The 18,083-nt window shown below is 40.9% G+C and overlaps 1 protein-coding gene across 9 annotated transcripts; it reads right to left on the bottom strand.

Annotated features, from left to right (window-relative positions):
• Window positions 1–3,542: 3,542 nt before the first annotated feature.
• Window positions 3,543–7,756, bottom strand: LOC107820978 (uncharacterized). Of its 9 annotated transcripts, none has more exons than XM_075230793.1 (6): window positions 7,356–7,756; window positions 6,015–6,194; window positions 5,724–5,927; window positions 5,502–5,620; window positions 4,956–5,397; window positions 3,543–3,744 (listed from the first exon to the last, which is right to left on the bottom strand). In XM_075230793.1, the coding sequence occupies exons 5-6, from the start codon at window positions 5,389–5,391 to the stop codon at window positions 3,626–3,628; spliced, it is 555 nt and encodes a 184-aa protein (XP_075086894.1). In that variant the 5' UTR covers window positions 5,392–5,397; window positions 5,502–5,620; window positions 5,724–5,927; window positions 6,015–6,194; window positions 7,356–7,756; the 3' UTR covers window positions 3,543–3,625. The 9 variants fall into 9 exon arrangements, with proteins under 9 accessions (XP_075086894.1, XP_016502837.1, XP_016502833.1 ...); XM_016647351.2 differs by having other exon boundaries at window positions 5,586–5,620; XM_016647347.2 differs by lacking the exon at window positions 5,502–5,620 and having other exon boundaries at window positions 7,356–7,412; window positions 7,509–7,756.
• Window positions 7,757–18,083: the final 10,327 nt, after the last annotated feature.

Below are 18,083 nucleotides of genomic sequence, written 5' to 3'. Positions count from 1 at the left end.
GATGATGATAAAGAAGCTAGTGATGAGGAAGCTTCTCTACATAGAAAACGACGATCCTCACCATCTCAATAGGATGCTCGACCTGTTGAGATAGTTACACCAACTGAGGACGATGCCTCGGCACTTTGGGGAGAGTTTAATTTGGTAGGTAATGTCAACTCCCGTTTTCGGCACCCAATTGTTGTGGCCGATACTGCGGGGCTGAGTATCGGGTCCCTGTCGTCTTTGGTTGGCGAGCATCCAATAACCAGCACTGCATTTGATGCAGCTGCTTCTCACTCTCCATGCACAACGCCGCAGTGGTACGGTCTTTTCTTCCTTTATTACTTCTTCTATTTTTGGGTATGAACATATCCTGAATTTTTTCCTTCTTACTTTGTAGGCGAACTTTCTTGCTTTCGAGGACCTTCATAGGTTGATTCGTGAAAAGAAAGAGATTACCTCTGCACGGGATCAGCTTTTGGCAGAGCAGGAGCAACATGTCTCTCACCTTTCAGAACTGGAAGCCAAAGCTTTTGAGGTTGTTGTAATGGAGGCTCGTTTGTAGTAAAGCAAGCAAGAACTGGTAACCCTTAGCCAAGAAATTGGCCCGCTGAGGGTAAGATTTGAGGATAAGAAAGGAGCGTCAAGCGACTTTCTTCATTGTTGAGATAACTTACGCTATGTACAACATGAGGAGAAAAACCTTGAAATAGGCCAAACTGGTGAAAATGTTGAGCCATCGGTGGGTCCATCTACTTCTCTCGGGGGGCGGACACTTCTCTTCCTCCTGGTTCCAGAGATACCGCAGTTTTTCTTTTCTTTTCTTTTTCCAATTCTTGTACCTGTGCCGTTTTGACATGTTTTTGTAAATAAAAACATCTTTTGCTCAAGTATTGTTTGAGTCTTCCTTTCATTTGAATATTCATGCAAGTCTTTAATCATTGCATTTTCTTCCTTTTGCTTAATAATTTTGCTCAAGCTTTTCTGTTTTGCATCTTATTATGTGAAGCCTTGGGTGTATTCTCCCCGAAAGCATTTTTAGCTCTGGGCATCAGCTCTTTTTCGTGAGGGCTTTGATAAGTATTTGCGCATGTTTACTTTTTGCATTCTTTCATATACGGCTTCGGCGTATCTTTTCCCGAAGGCATTTTGATTCTGGGCATAAATTCTTCCGGAACCAACCCTTTAACGTGAGGATTTTTATAAGAGAGGGACCTCTTATGTTTACGGTGCTCTTGAAGAGGACGTCTCATGTTCATTATGGCACTGACATTTGAAGTACTTGTTTAACTTTCAAATGACAAAGTTAATTCGTCGTTTAGACAAGAAACAAGATAAAAACAAAAGGATTTCATTTTATTTTATTCCTTCTATTTTCAAAAAGTACATAAGCATTTGCTATGCTGAAAAGAAATTATCATTACTTGTGGTTAACTTGTACAACTTGTTTCTACGGGGCTAGCCACACAGTCCCCGGTCCCGATGATGAAATTATATTTTCGATTTTTTGTTTCCCGATCAATGTGGTAGTCATTGTTGTCGTATCCTCATATCATTCCCCCCCCCCCCCCAGTGTTCGAATGCGAAGAGTACGAATTGGAATGCTGGAAGTCTTGTATCTTTGAAGATTCCACTAATGTATTGCTATATAATCCTTAACTTGGTAACATACTTTACTTCCCTATAAGAATTTATGTTATCGAGCGAAGGACTATTTAACAACCCTCTAGTAGTTTGTGCTAGTGAATGATCGGGTAACCTTTGTTCAATAGCAAAATTAACTTCCCAGTGGGAATTTGCTATAGGGAAAAAGATTATCTAAACATCCCCGAGTGTATCTTTTCTTGTGTGCCTTGCTATTAGAGGTCTTATTATTGATGTCTTCATAGTATGCTTTCTGTTGCTATCTCGTTAAAAATCTTGCCAGAAAAATACAATTGGGTAAAAAGCTAAACGAAGGGAAAAAGAGTGCAGCACATACTTTCTGATCGGATAATGTTCATCAGCAATAATATCTTTTGAGGTATTCCACATTCTAATTGTTGAAACCTGGTAGGGGCCTTCCCACGTTGGACCTAGCTTCCCCGCGTTGAGCTACCGGGTGTTTTGAGTTACTTTCCTTAGGACCAACTCTCGTACTTTGAAATAACGGAGGTTGGCTCTTCTATTATAATACCGCTCCACTCTCTGCTTTTGAGCTACCATTCTTACATGCGCCAAGTCCCTGCGTTCATCGAGTAGTTCCAAGTTGACTAATATTGCTTTGTTGTTCGATTCTTCATCTTCCTGGAAATATCTTGAGGTGGATTCCCCTACTTCCACCGTGATTAAAGTTTCTGCACCGTACACGAGGGGAAAAGGGTTTTTCCCTGTGCTCGACTTGGCTGTGGTTCGGTACGCCCATAGAACTCCGGGTAATTCCTTGGGCCAGTTACCCTTAGCCGCTTCCAACCTTTTCTTGAGGTTTTGAATAATCACTTTGTTCGTTGACTCCGCTTCACCGTTTGCGCTGGGTGATAGGGTGAATATGTGATCCTCTTTATTTTTAAATCTTCGAGGAACTTTGTAAATTTTACGCCAATAAAATGTGGCCCATTATCCCATGCTATCTCTTTTGGTATTCCGAACCTGCAAATTATATTTTCCCACAAGAAATCCACCACTTCGCGTTTTCTGATCTTCTGATAAGGGGCTGTTTCCACTCACTTAGAAAAATAGTCAGTCAAAATTAAAAGAAATCTTACCTTTCCGTGAGCTGGTGGCAGTGGTCAGATGATGTCCATCCCCCATTTCATGAACGGCCTCGAGGACAGAACCAAATGTAAGGGTTCTGCCGGTTGATGCACTAGTGGTGCGTAGCGTTGGCACTTATCACATTTTCGTACGAAGTCTTTTGCATCTTGTTCCACGCGGGGCCAATAATATCCTGCCCTTACCAACTTCAGCACTAAGGAATCTACACCAGAGTGGTTGCCGCATATCCCACTATTGAAAAAAATAGCCTATGGCAACGCGTACAAAACCGTTGCAATAGACAAATAAATCGTTACCATTGATCTATTGCAACGGTTTAGTGACCGTTCCACTAGGTCGCGTGCCAAAAGCTCCGAAGCAACGGTTGTATTAACCGTTCCTATAGGGTCGTCTATCGTAACATTTATTCTTCTTTCTGATGTAACGATTATTTTTCCTCTATTGCAACGGTTTAAAACCGTTACCATTAGGTTTAATGCAACACTTTTATAAGCTATTGCAACGGCTATTTAAAGATATCGCAACGGTTTCCTAATGCTATTGTTACGGTTTTTCATATTGCAACGGTTACTTACAACGGTTTTCTATTTAAATATATTTTGTATCCTATTGCAACGGTTCTGCTAGGCTATGCAACAACTTAATTAACTATGATATATATATATATATATATATATATATATATATATATATATATATATATATATATATATATATATCCCATCGCTGTACAATTATAAATTTTAATACACCAAAATTTATATAAGTCACATAATAAATTACTCATAAACTTTTACAATCCAAAATAATTGTCAAACCAACTAGTAATTAATATCCATCAAAGCAAAATGTTCAAACCCACCCAAGTGCATGCATAAGCGTTTACAATTCAAGAGTTAGCATAAAATATTCTTAAAACATCTAAAATTCCAGCAATAATCCAAAAATCTTCTTGAGTTAGGTGTAGATATTCAATGTCTACATCTTCCCTTTCACCATTTTCTCCACCTATAAAAAAGATAAATCAAGTCATTACCTTCAAGCGCTAGTTGACAATTCAAGCAAAAGCATGAACGAAAAAGCAAGCAATTCAATTCTAAAACTTTGAGAAGGGAAACACTTCAAATTATAGCAGCAGTAAGACTACAGAACATTTCTGTGCTTGATAAAAGCATTGACCATATCAACTATTGTTTCGTACTGTTTTAGGATAGCTTAAGGCAAAACTGCAATGATGAAGCTTTTAACATAATGTATAATTGTAGGAGGCAACTTGATAGCATTTCGTACAACAAGTTGATAGATGGATTCTCATTAACGTTATTCTGCTAAAAATATATATATGATGGAAAGAACTCCATGAATCAAATCCAATATAAGAAGCATACCTCAAAATATGTCGTGCGGTTCATTTAAAAGTTACAACTCATAAATAGCATTTTACAACTTACAGGCAATGCCTCCATTAACAAGACAGAAATAACAGCAATAAAAATATCTATAGTATATTATACTATAGATACTCATCACGAGTTTCACGTCGACAACTTAAGAAAGACGGCCCAACACGCTTCATCGGGCATAGCAATAGACAAGAAGAAAATTAAGATTTACATCATTTATGCCACTATATTACTACTGAGAACTAGTTGCATTCACCTAATGAAGATGAGCACTTCAATACCAAATCTGCAAACCTCAACCACAAGTAACTATAGTTGGCTTAATTATTTCCATGTAACAAAACAGTAGTGTCTCGCATATTTCCATGTAACAACCATTTAAATCCTAAAACATGGATACAAGCAGATCTTTATCAAGAGAAACTAACTTAATACAACTAACAACCAATAGAACAACCAAGCTAATTTATTAATCGGCTAAAAGCATGGACTAACAATAACTAGATGTCAAGCAGGAGATTATAATATCCGAATAGCACACGAAGACACAAATAGAGTCTAATTAAAGATTCACCACTTAACCAACATCAAACTAGCCCCTAGATCGAAAGCCACACAACCAGTAGAAGATGAAAAAACATTACTATATTAATCGGACTTCAATACCCATTATTTAAGCGAGATCACTCAGTTGCGAACAAGAAGGAAATAAATTGTGAACAGAGAAAGAGAGTTGTGGTAGAAGAAGTAACATAAGGAGGAGTAGAAGAAGAAAGAAAGAAAAGAAGAGGTGTAACGTTTGGAGTAAGTACTAACCTCTATTGTTACTATCAGTAGAGAGGCGATTGATTAGTTGAATAGCGTTTTGTTGAGCAGATGAAGCTTCTCCAGGTGAACGAGTACTAAAATTCAGCATGTTATGATCAATTTGTAATCCTGGATTAATACGTCGAAGTTGTGAAACGACATTAAGTGTAATTTTTTGTTCCCAAGCATCCTTGTGTGCATTGAATTTTTCCAACATCCTTTGTTGCATCCTCTCTTCCATTTCCTCAATTTTCTGTTGCATCCTGTCCCCTGTAGCATTTAATGAGGGTACAAAATCTTCCATTTTCCTTATTAAGACGGTCTTGGTAACCCCACGTCCATACAATCTTACACGACCTGGATGCTCGACTCCCATTACTGATACAAATGCGTCTACAGATTGACTGTCATCTTCACTTTCCTGAGTTGATTGTATTTTCTCCATTTCATCCTACATAACAAATTCAAAAGAAGAGAGCTTAAGTAAATAAAACTAAGTCAATAATTAAGAACTATGAAATGATCTCGACAAAGTTTAAATTAGAAAATTCGTACAATTTTACTAATTGTATCCTCATATGATCTTTTGTATACTCGACTAGGTTTTAACTTTCCTGGTAGACAAAAAGATGTCCTTACTTGATAGATTATCAGAAGTTTCCTTCTTTTTTTTCCTGGTTACATAAAAAAAACTATGAAAAACTTTTCATGTAAAGCTGACAAGTTCATATTTTATTTAAGGAAAGCATATTCAGCGATTGGAGTGTTCAAGTTTACTTTGTGGGAATCGGAGTTCCAATAGTTAAGAAGATCCTTAAAGTGAGATTCCGAAACATCTACCGGCCTATTCTCCATTCGAAGCTCGTCATTGGCATAGGCTTCAAAGTGGTCGTTCTTCAATTGATTCTTATACTTTCACCAAACAACCTGAATAGAACGAAAAACCCATGTTTTCGCCTCCTCGGGGATGTTATATTTTGCCTACAAATTTGGTGCGATTTGATTAGTGTAAGAAAATATAAAATATCATCCACGCTTATTGAAAATTAAAAATTGAAAACTTCAAACCTTGACATATTTCCACATATCATTTATTGTGTCTAGTTTCCTCCAATTAAATATATTAAGCGGATAAAATATCCCATTCCTTGCCAATGTGCCGAGAAATCTACCCAACCCTCTTACAACTTCATCAGTTGGACCAATGGGCTGATTCAACTCTTTTACAACTTCATCACTTGATTTCTACTGTAAGAATATATAAGATATTCTTTAATCTTCAAGTATTTGAAGATCATGTTATAGCAAAGTTCGACGAAACAAACATAAAAAGCAAAGTTTAGTAGTATGTATGAAAATCTGACAGAAATATTTCTCATACTTTAATGGTATATTATTCAATAATATATCGATTTGTCATTATTCATCACTACACAAGCATGCAAACTAGTGGAGGAAATAGATGGACAAAGTTGATGTCAAGTTATTTGCTAATGAAATGGCCATGTGAGACTAAATTGTAGGTGCTGAGATTAATCTTCTATACCAAGATTTGTATAGTTAAGGAAGACTGTAGCATTAGGAAAGTGTTTATGGTGATTAAAGAGAATCTTGTTGTTGGTTTTTTGCTTTATATACCTTTCACTTTTTCTCTTTTTATTTTCAGAAGCTTCATTGTTGTAACGGTAGAACAAGTCTATTGGGGGAATTGACACATAGATCTGCTCAACAATTAGGGAATGGAAAATTGCCTTCTGAAGCAAGCTTGATCCCCTTTGCAAATCAATAATTCGGGCCAAACAAGGATGGAATTGATGTCTACAAATTTGGGCAGGCCTATCACTAATTCTAATGAGTCTCTTTTAGAGCCAAGTGGAGAAACAGGACCAAAAACTCCAACTGAATTGAATTCTACTAGAAAAAGAAAAACAACTCTTCAAGAGGAAACAAAAGAAGATGCCCCCGCTAATGGAAACATGGTTAGGATTATTATAAAGTCGAAATAATTTTGATTTGCTTAACTAATGCAATTAGTGGCTAATCAAATTTTCATTTTAGGGAGGTGAAGGTGATGATAATGCAAGAACAAAGCGATGTAAACAAGAAGTAGAAGGTAATGAGACAGAAAATGGAGCAGCTAACATGGAGGAATCAAAGGGAAATAATGAAGGTGATGAAACTCAAAATCAAAAGCCTCATAAGCGATCAAAGGACTATATTCATGTTATAGCAAGGAGAGGACAAGCTACGGATAGCCATAGTCTATCAGTGAAATTATCAGCACAATATTCCCCAAGAAAAAAGATCACAGCATAACAAAAATCGTGTATTTCCAATCAATAACAGTACATCGCTCAAATACCCTAAAAATAAAATTAAAATAAATTAATCTGGTGTAAAGGAACTTACGATGATATTTATTCTACAGTTACCAGTGGCAAATTCTTCTTCAAAGAGGAATGAAATCTGCGAATTAGGGCTCAATTGTTGAGAAATTGCAAAACCAAAAAAACAAAAAAAACATGCGAAATAAATCAGAAATTTATGAGAATCGAGCAAAACCCTTGAATTAGGGATCTATGGAACTTGACGGGTTAGCCGATCTTAATCGAGAAAAAAACCTAAACTTATTGGATGGTTCGAATTGTTTGAAAGAGCTGGTTGTTTATGGTGCGAATTAAGGGTTAACAGTTGAGAATTGTTTGCTGAGATTTGGTGGGTTTAACGGAGGTTGGCAGACGGACTTTCTCCGGCGTAGGACTGTCACTGGCATGGGTGTCACCAGCGAGGGCGAGGTTTGGCAGAGGTCTTTGGCAGAGAGATTAGAGATGCTCAATAATTTGGCCTTCTCCTTTTAATTAATTAGTAGTACTATTACATAAAAAATACAGGTAAAAAAAATAGAATGTAAATAATTTGGGGATTTTGGCGCGTTTCACGAAAATTCAGGGGGGGAAATAATTAAGTGGAATTAATAACCGTTCCCATTAATTTTCTTTCTTATATCCGTTGCAATAGATTCGTCTATAGGAACGGTTAAAAGAGACGTTGCAAAAAAAATAGTTATTGGAACGGTTTCCATGCAAGTGCAACGGTTTTATGATTAAAGTGTGCCGAATGTACCTATGTCTTATTAGAACGCTTACAACCGTTGCCATAAGAACTCTATAGCAACGGTTTCTGAACCGTTGCAACAACTCTGTTGCCATAGGCTGATTTTCCTTCGTGAACCTTTGTCATGACATAGTTAGCTTCGGATGCCTAAGCATCGGGCCAGCGGGCCTTGAAAAGATTTTCAATACAATTGGCCTCTCTTGAAGCATATCGCACTGCTTTGGCGCGCAGCGCTCGGGATGCTTTGGGGTCTTCAGGTAACTTCCCGTGTTTGAGATAATCGATGATTTCATTTCTCCAGTCCCAGACCAAATTAGTCGAGTTTACCTCATAGTAACCATTGTATCCATGACTGAGTTCATTAGTTGTACTACCGCCCCGGACTCCGATCCCTTTATTTCCGTCGATGATCCTTGGTTTGCCAATGCGTCTGCTTCTGCGTTATCTTCCCTTGGGATATGAGTAATTGACCACTCCCGGAATTGCGCCAACAGATCCTAAACCTTTACCACGTATTGTTGCATGCGCTCCTCTTTGGTCGCGAATATCCTGTAGATCGCATTTACCACCAGCTGTGAGTCGCATTTGATTTCGATAACCTCAGAGTCAAGGCCCGAGGACAACTCGAGCCCTGCAATCAAAGCTTCATACTCTTCTTCATTGTTAGTTAAAGGGACCGTTCTGATGGCTTGCCTTAGGGTTTCCTCCGAAGACGTGATTAAGACTATACCGAGCCCGGGCCCTTTTATGTTGGAAGCCCCGTTTGTAAATAAGGTCTAAACCCCTGATGTCGATTCTGACACCATTACTGCCTTCTTGGTTGCCAGAGGCAATAATCTCGGACTAAAATCGGCCACGAAATCAGCAAAGACTTGCGACTTAATTGAAGTCCTTGGTTTATATTTTATATCGAACTCACTCATTTTGACGGCCCATTTGGCCAATCTATCCGAGAGTTTGTCTTTATGGAGTATATTCCGCAAAGGAAAAGTAGTCACCACGGCTATCGGGTGGCATTTGAAGTAGGGCCTCAGTTTTAGAGTGGCGACTACAAGAGCTAAGGCCAGTTTCTCCAAATGTGGGTAGCGAGTTTCTGCTCCCGTTAAAATTTTACTAACATAATAAATTGGAGATTGCGTACCTTCATTCTCTCGGACTAAAACTGAACTTACCGCAACTTCCGAGACTGCGAGATAAACTAGCAACAGTTCACCTTCTTTTGGTTTTGAAAGCAATGAAGGGCTTGACAAGTACTTCTTTAAATCCCTCAAAGCCTGCTGGCACTCCCCGTAAGCCTTTGGACTTCCTCCACATTTGATAGTTAGTCCGGAATGTCTTCTATGGCCTTGATCTTATCGGGGTTTACCTCAATTCCCTTTGTGATATCAGAAATCCCAGAAACTTACCAGAGCTTACCCCGAACGCACATTTCTCGGGATTAAGTTTCAAATTATGCTTCCTTAGGATGTCTAAAGTTTCTTGCAGATGTTTAAGATGATCATATGCGTTTAAATATTTAATTAGTATATCGTCTATATAAACTTCCATAGTTTTTCCTATTTGATTTTCAAACATCTTGTTCACGAGTCATTGATAAGTGACTCCGGCATTTTTCAACCCAAAGAGTATCACATTATAGCAATATATACCGAAATTCGTTATAAATGAAGTCTTTTTCTGATCCTCCGAGTTCATCTTAATTTGGTTGTACCCGGAATAAGCATTGAGGAAACTCAATAACTTGTGCCCGGCCGTGGCATCAATCATTTGATCGATGTTTGGCAGTGGGAACGAGTCTTTCGGGCACGCATTGTTAAGATATTTATAATCTACACACATGCAAAACTTATTGTTCTTCTTAGGAACTAATACTACATTGGCTAGCCAGTCTGGATATCTTACCTCTTAGATCAAACCGATACTAAATAAGCGGGTTACCTCTTCTTTGACAAATTTATTCTTGGCTTCGGCAATCGGGCGTTTCTTTTATCTTATCGGAGGTATGTTGGTTTCCAAGCTTAACTTGTATACGGCTACCTCTGTTGGGATGCTTGTCATATCCTCATGTGACCATGCAAAACAATCGGTGTTAGATTTAAGGAATTTAATAAAGTCGGACCTGAGTTCTAGGTGCAGTCATGTCCCCAATAGGAATTTCCTTTCTAGGAATTCTTCAAATAATGCCACTTGCTCCAGCTCTTCCGATGTGGACTTCGTTGCATCAATATCTTCTGGAACTTGGGAAATATCTTGGCACCTGGTAATATCCCGACGCCTCCGCCCCTGGGCTAACTTCATCTAGTTCGGGAGTAGGTGTCGGTCCTTGTAATTGTTATACCACGTGCTCCTTTACTTTGCTACTGGAGACCAAAATTGCATTCATCTCCCTTGTCGTCGGTTGATCATCCCTTATCTGCTTAATTCCTTCAGGCATTGGAAACTTCAGTAATTGATGATATGTTGATGGTATAGATTTCATCTCGTGCAACCATGGCCTTCCTAGAATGATGTCGTATCCCATATCACCATCTACTACTTCGAAAAGAGTTGTTTTCATTACTCCTTCAACGTTCATGAGTAATAAAAATTTTCCCCGAGTTGTCACACTTGCGAGGTTGAATCCGGTGAGGAGCTTTGTGGCCGGAATAATTCTTCCGGTGAGTTTAGCTTGCTCCAATACTCTCCATTATATGATATTAGTCGAACTTACTGGATCCACTATAACACGTTTAATCTTAAAATCTGGAACATTTAAAAAAATTACCAGTGCGTCGTTATGTGGTAGCAACAATCTGTCTGCGTCCTCCTCCGTAAAAGTGATATCGTCTTCCCGAAGCCTTTTGCTATGCGTTATTGATACTTTCATCTTCTTTGCTGCTGAAGAGGTAACCTCGTTAATATCGTTCCCTCCAAAGATCATGTTGATTGTTTGACGCGGGGGATCTTCTCCTGCTTTCGAGGGTTCCGCGTTATCCCTGTTACGACCATAATTGTTCTTAGCTCAGTCACTCAAGAATTCTCTGAGGTGACTATTCTTCAATAATGTTGCCACTTCTTTTCGGAGGTGTCGACAGTCCCTTGTCCGATGGCCATTTGTCATGTGGTATTCACATCACAAGTTGGGATCCCTCTGGCTGGGATCAATTCTCATTGGTTTCGAGAACCGTGCTTCTTTGATGTTTCTCATGGCCAACACAAAATCCACTATACTGATGTTGAAGTTGTATTTCGATAACTTAGGGTAAGAAGGATCTTGTGACCCTGACGCTTCTTTATTCTGCAGTGATCGATTGTTCTGACTGCGATCAGTTCTACTGTCAGCGGCGAACCTGTGTACTGTCTGGAAACCTCTGTTGCGGCCTTCGTTCCATTTGTAGGGAAAAGACCGCCCCCTCGAAGTCTGTTTGTCCGCGTCATAATCATCGTTTGATTTTTCTCTGTTCTTTTCTTGTCCTTTGGTCGATGATAGAAAACCAACTTGATCATCTTCGATCCTTATTTTTGATTCATACCGATTGTGGACATCTTCCCAGGTCATTACTTGAAACTCGAGCAGGTTTTCCTTCAATTTCTGGGAAGCATCTGAACTCCTCGGATTCAATCCCTTGGTGAATGATTCAGCCGCCCATTCATCCGGGACAGCCAGGGGAAACTTTATCTCCTTCTAGAATGGGGTAACGAACTCTCGTAGCAACTCGGACTCTCCTTGCACAATCCTGAATATGTCGGCCTTTTGGGCCTGTACTTTTCTAGCCCCGGCATGAGCCTTGATGAAAGAATCCACGAGCATTTCAAAGGAGTCTATGGAATGATCGGGTAACAGTGAATACCATATCAAGTCTCCGTTTGTGAGGGTTTCTCCAAATTTCTCTAGCAATACAGATTCAATTTCGTGAGGAGTTAAATCATTTCCCTTTACCGTCGTTGTGTAGGGTGGTAATATGCTCCTGGGGGTCTGAAGTTCCATCATACTTTGGCACTTCAGGCATTTTGAACCGCTTCGGGATTAACTTTGGTGCCGCACTTGGCTTGTATGGCAATTGAGTATACTTTTTCGAGCCCGAACCTTTCAGCACTGGTGGCGCACCCGGAATCTGGTCCATGCAGGCGTTCACTTCCCTCATAAACCGTAAAAGATCATTCTTGAAGGGATCATTCTTGTTATTGAGGCCAGATCTGCTCCCCCTGCCCCATCAGAGCCAATTTCACACTTGGGAGTGTTATTGTCGACCCTCTGCGTTGTTTGATTCACGGGAGCCTCGAGAGGAATCGGATCTCGTCTGTTTGCATTATTTGAAGCTCCCGACCAAGCCTACTTCAACTTCATCATAACCTTATCATGTCGCATGAGGTGGCCTAGAGCGATTGTCTGTTGCTCTTGCAAGACCCTTACCTCGTCAACGACATATTCCTCATCAGCATCATCCGGAGTTGTCTCCCGAACATATCGAGGATATTGCATGTCATGCACCGATGTGGCACTATTCCTCTCATTGTGGGTGTCACTGATTGAGTCCTCGAAATGAGGCTGATCCCCTCGAATCTCGGGGTTGTGCATGTTGTTAACAATGTTATCTGCCATTTTATATGATTTTTTTAAGACAAAATAATCAAAGCACGTTAGTGAAAAAGGCAAAGATCAATTTAATTACACGGCTGTCTAGGCCCCACGGTGGGTGCCAAACTGTTTATCCGTAAAACGGTACAGTTGAATTTATACGTGATTTCTAAAAAATATATTAATTTGATTCTGAAATAATAAAATAATCAAAGCATTATGCAATACTTAGCCTTAGAATATAGACGAAACAGTAGAAGCAACAGTTCCGGGAACAAGGTTTCTGGGCACAACAACAACAAAATCAAAGAGTAAGAAGATAAGATAGTATTAAGCTTTGTATAGAATGTAGCGTAAATTTGCCAGAAAATTCCTCTCCTTTACAATAATAACTGAGCTCACTATTTATAGCTATGTCTAGGGAAGGAGGTCCTAAGATCGTGCCCTTCTTTAATGTCAATTACGAGGGACATTGATGAAGATATAACGGTGAACATAAATATAAAATTCCCTGTAACGGGTAATTGCTAGCTCTTAATGCCATGGAATATTCTCTATTAAATGCTACCGAGCGAATAGCATTTATCACATCTTTATGGATCATTGGCGCAAACCTTTGACATTTATCACATTTACGAACAAATTCTTTCGCATCTTTGCTCATATCGATCCAATAGTACCCTGCTCTGATAACTTTTTGAACTAATGTGTCGGCACCGGAGTGATTCCCAGAAGTGCCCTCGTGCACTTCCCGGAGGATGTATTTGGTATCTCCCGGGCCTAAGAATACTGCCATCGGTCCATCGTAGGTCCTTTGATATAGTGTTCCGTCAGTGGCCAACGTAAATTGAGCAGGTTTAGTCCGTAAGGTCCTGGAATCTTTATGTTTTGATGGGAGCTTTCCGTTTTCTAAGTATTTAATATACTTGTTTCTCCAATCCCAGGCTAAGCTAGTAGAATTTATCTCGGCGTGCCCATCTTCGATTACCGATCTTGAAAGTTGAACAACAGTCCCCGAGCTCAAATCATCTACCTCGACCGACGATCCCAAATTCGCAAGAGCATCGGCCTCATTATTCCGTTCTCGTGGAACATGCCGTAGAGTCCATTGTTTGAAATGGTGCAAAGTGATAAGCAGTCTGTCCAAATATCTTTGCATCCTACCTTCTCGGACTTCGAAGGTTTTGTTCACTTGACTCACCACCAGCAAAGAGTCACAATGCGCCTCAATGACTTCTGCTCCCAAGTTTCTAGCTAGTTCGAGACCTGCAATCATGCTTCATACTCGGCCTCGTTGTTAGTTAGTCTGATAGTTTTAATAGCTTGCCTAATAATGTTACCCGTGGGGGGTTTCAAAACTATGCCTAGCCCGGACCCCTTTACATTCGAAGCCCCGTCTGTAAAAAGGGTCCATACCCCTGATGATATACCTGATTTGAAAAGGTGTTCTTTTTCGATTTCGGGTACGAGGGTTGGCGTGAAGTCGGCCACGAAGTCTGCTAAAATTTGAGACTTGATGGTCGTACGGGGTTGATATTCGATATCGTACCTACTAAGTTCGATGGCCCATTTGGCCAATCGTCCTGATAGTTCGGGCCTATGTAAAATATTACGGAGTGCGCAAGTGGTTAATACGCTTTTGGGGTGACATTGAAAGTACGGCCTTAACTTTCTGGAGGCGCTTACTAGCGTAAATGACAATTTTTCTAAGTGTGGATACCTAGTTTCCGCTTCTCCTAAGGTCCGACTTACGTAATAAACGGGAAATTGCGTACCTTGCTCCTTTCGAACTAGGACACTGCTTACGGCGACTTCCGATACCGCCAAGTACAAGTACAGTTTTTCGCCGATTTTTGGAGTGTGAACCAGTGGTGGGCTCGATAGATATCGTTTCAATTCCTGTAACACTTGTTGGCATTCTAGTGTCCAGGCGAAGTCGTTCTTCCTTTTGAGTAGGGAGAAAAATTTGTGACTTCGATCAGATGATTTTGAAATGACCCGGCCTAAGGCTTCAATTCTTCCCGTTAACCTTTGTACAGCTTTCACGCTGTCCACGATGGTAATGTCTTCGATGGCCTTGATTTTATCGGGGTTAATCTCGATTCCCCGATTTGACACCATGAAGTCGAGGAACTTGCCCGAACCGACCCCAAAAGCATATTTTTCGGGGTTGAGCTTCATGTTGTATTTCCTCAGAATCTCGAACGTTTCCTGCAAATGGGCCAAATAGTCCTCTGCGCGCAAGGACTTAACTAGCATGTCCTGTATTTACCTATTTTTTCTTCGAACATTTTATTTACTAGGCGTTGATAAGTAGCTCCTGCATTTTTTAGCTCGAAGGGCATTACGTTATAACAATATATTCCATATTGGGTCACAAATGAAGTATTTTCCCGGTCGTCCGGGTTCATCTAAATTTGATTATACCCGGAATAGGCGTCGAGAAAGGTGAGGATCTCATGGCCGGCCGTGGCATCGATCATGCGATCGATGTTGGGCAGTGGAAAGGAATCTTTGGGGCATGCTTTGTTCAAATCTTTATAGTCCACACACATTCTAAGTTTGTTCCCCTTTTTAGGTACTACAACCACATTGGCTCCATTCGGGGTATTTTACCTCCCGAATGGACCCTATTTTGAGAAGTTTGGTTACCTCGTCCTTTATGAATGCGTGCTTTCCCTCAGACTGGGGTCTTCTTTTTTGCTTCACCGGTCGGAACCTAGGGTCCAAGCTTAGCTGGTGCGTCGTTATGTCCGGTGGGATCCCTGTTATATCTATATGGGACCAGGCAAAATAGTCGATGTTATCGATAAGAAATCGAATGCATTTCTTTCTGAGTTTGGGGCTCAAACCCGTTCCCAGGTATACCTTTCGCTCGGGCCAGTGTTCGATCAGTATGATTTGCTCCAGTTCCTCAATTGTTTATTTGGTGGCATCAGAATCATCGGGGGTTACGAAGGATCGAGGGATCCATCGATCATCATCTTCTTCAATGTTTCGCTTACCTGACTGGGTCGAAGCCGATGTCTGTGATTGCTATTTGGCGCTCTGCTCTTCGATTATGTCTCCTTCTGAACCTGATCCTTTTATCGGCGAAGACGAGGATATTGATTTTGCTTCTTCAACGGAGAACATTTCCTTTGCAGCCGGTTATTCTCCGTACACTATTTTGACACCTCTCGATGTTGGGAATTTGAGGACCTGGTGTAGGGTCGAGGGTACGACTCTCATGTTGTGGATCCACGGCCTTCCGAAAAGGGCATTATATCTCATATCGCCTTCGATTACGTGAAACTTTGTTTCCTGGATGGTTCCGGCCACGTTTATCGATAGGGTAATCTTGCCTTTGGTGGTTTCACATGCCATATTGAATCTGTTTAGAACCAGAGTTGCGGGTACGACCTGATCTTGTAGGACGAGCTGTTCTACAACCCTCGATCTGATGATATTGGCCGAGCTACCTGGATCAATTAAAACACGCTTAATCTTAGTTTTATTCATGAGTACGGATATTACCAGTGCATCGTTATGGGGTTGGATGACTCCCTCTGTATCTTCATCATTGAAGGACAAAGTTCCTATAGGTGTGTAATCTTGAGTTTGAGATTGCTTTTCACTCACAATCGATGTTTTAGAGCGTTTAAGCACCGGTCCGTGAGGGGCATCGGCACCGCCGATGATCATGTGAATGACGTGTTGCGGTTCTTGTAGCTCGTTTTGCTTGCCGAAGTCCTTGTTCTTAAAATGGTTCTTCGCCCTATCACTCAGAAATTCCCGAAGGTGTTCTTTGCTAAATAAGCGGGCTAATTCCTCTCTTAATTGCCTGCAATCTTCCATTTTGTGGCCATGGGTGCCATGATATTCGCACATTTGATTGGGATTCCTTTGGGCAGGATCGGTCTGCATGGGTCGAGGCCACCTGGTGTCTTTGATGCGTCTGATGGCCGATACGATGGCGGATGTATCGATGCTGAAGTTATATTCCGATAATCGAGGAACTTCTATAGGATCGGCATATTTATCAAAGTCGCTCTTACTCATAAGTCCTCGAGAATTTTTCCCCCGATCAGTCCTTCGGTTGTTCCGAACCGTATCACGTGCTGAACCGTTGTCCATCCGATCTGTGACGTATGGCTAGTATCGGTCTCTGTTCGATCTTTGTTCTCTATTGATTTCCCTCTAATTTTTAACGGTTGTGCGGTTCTGATGCGCGGGTCCATACGGAGCTCCCGATTGATCATCTTCTACCCTGATTTTTGATTGGTACCGGTTGTGTACATCTGTCCAGGTTATTGTCAGGTACTCGATCAAATTTTATTTCAGCCGACGTGATGCTGTCGAACTTAACCCGTTCAAACCTTGGGTGAAATCTTGTACGGCCCAATCGTCTGTGACCGGTGGCAAATCCATACGTTCCATTTGGAATCGGGATACGAATTCCCTCAGTATTTCGTTACCCCTTTGTTTTACTTTGAAGAGGTCTGATTTCCTTGTTGTGACCTTTATGGCACCAGCATGTGCTTTTACGAACGAATCTACTAACATGGCAAAAGAATCAATGGAATTTGGCGGCAAATTGTGGTACCAGATCATTGCTCCCTTTGCGAGGGTCTCTCCAAACTTTTTCAACAACACGGATTCGATCTCATCGTCCTCCAAATCGTTGCCTTTGATGGCACATGTGTAGGAGGTGACATGTTCGTTAGGATCGGTTGTACTGTTATATTTGGGAATTTCGGGCATACGGAATTTTTTGGGGATTAGTTTTGGGGCCGCGCTCGAGGGAAAAGGCTTTTGTAGGAATTTTTTCGAATCATGCCCTTTTATCATCGGCAGAGCCCCCGGGATCTGATCGACCCTAGCATTATATGTTTCCACTTTTTTGTCGTTGGCTTCGACTCGTTTTGTGAGTTCCTCGAGTAATTTAGCAATTTCAGGAGCGGTCCCTGATTCTTGCTTGTTTGATTTCACTACGGCGGGCTCCGTTCTGGGGGTGACTTCTCGAAGAAGTGGATTGAAGTTCGGCCTGCTTTGCATATGAGTTTGGCTCTGCAATTGAGCTATCGCTGCTTGTTGGGCTTATAGCATTTTTAAAATCATACGCAAGCTGACCTCGATTTTTCCCGTGCTATGGGTGTCTCGGGCTATGGGTCGAGCACCGCCCTGAACGCTTCTTTCCGGTTCAGAACGCTGATTCGCTTCTAGAGCTATTTGTGAATTGATATCCAATGGTACTTCGACTCGAATTTCAGGTTCTTCGAATCGAGCCTCGTTGCCGTCATCAGGTAGCCTTCCGGCCCCCGGCGCCAAGTTGTTGGTTTCATCTTGAAGGCCGGCTTCGAGGTCGATAGGTAGAGCCATTGCTGATTTGAGGTTGTAAGCTGGAGTGTATTGTAGATTTATATCAAACAATCACTGTTACTCTTAGCCCCACGGTGGGTGCCAAACTGTTTACCTGAAAATCA

The sequence above is a fragment of the Nicotiana tabacum genome, chromosome 15 (assembly GCF_000715075.1).
Source record: "Nicotiana tabacum cultivar K326 chromosome 15, ASM71507v2, whole genome shotgun sequence".
Classification (NCBI taxonomy): Eukaryota; Viridiplantae; Streptophyta; class Magnoliopsida; order Solanales; family Solanaceae; genus Nicotiana; species Nicotiana tabacum.
This window is presented reverse-complemented; position numbering and strand designations above follow the sequence as displayed.

Bases quoted from the DNA above. Each gene is read 5' to 3' on its own strand.
- LOC107820978 (XM_016647346.2), bottom strand. From the start codon at position 5,801: ATGGAGAATAGGCCGGTAGATGTTTCGGAATCTCACTTTAAGGATCTT. The intron at 5,398-5,723 runs GTAAACTTGAAC...TTTGTTATGTAG, and splicing joins GGAACTCCGATTCCCACAAA to GATGAAATGGAGAAAATACA. The intron at 3,745-4,955 runs GTTAGTACTTAC...TCTTTTTTATAG, and splicing joins TACTGATAGTAACAATAGAG to GTGGAGAAAATGGTGAAAGG.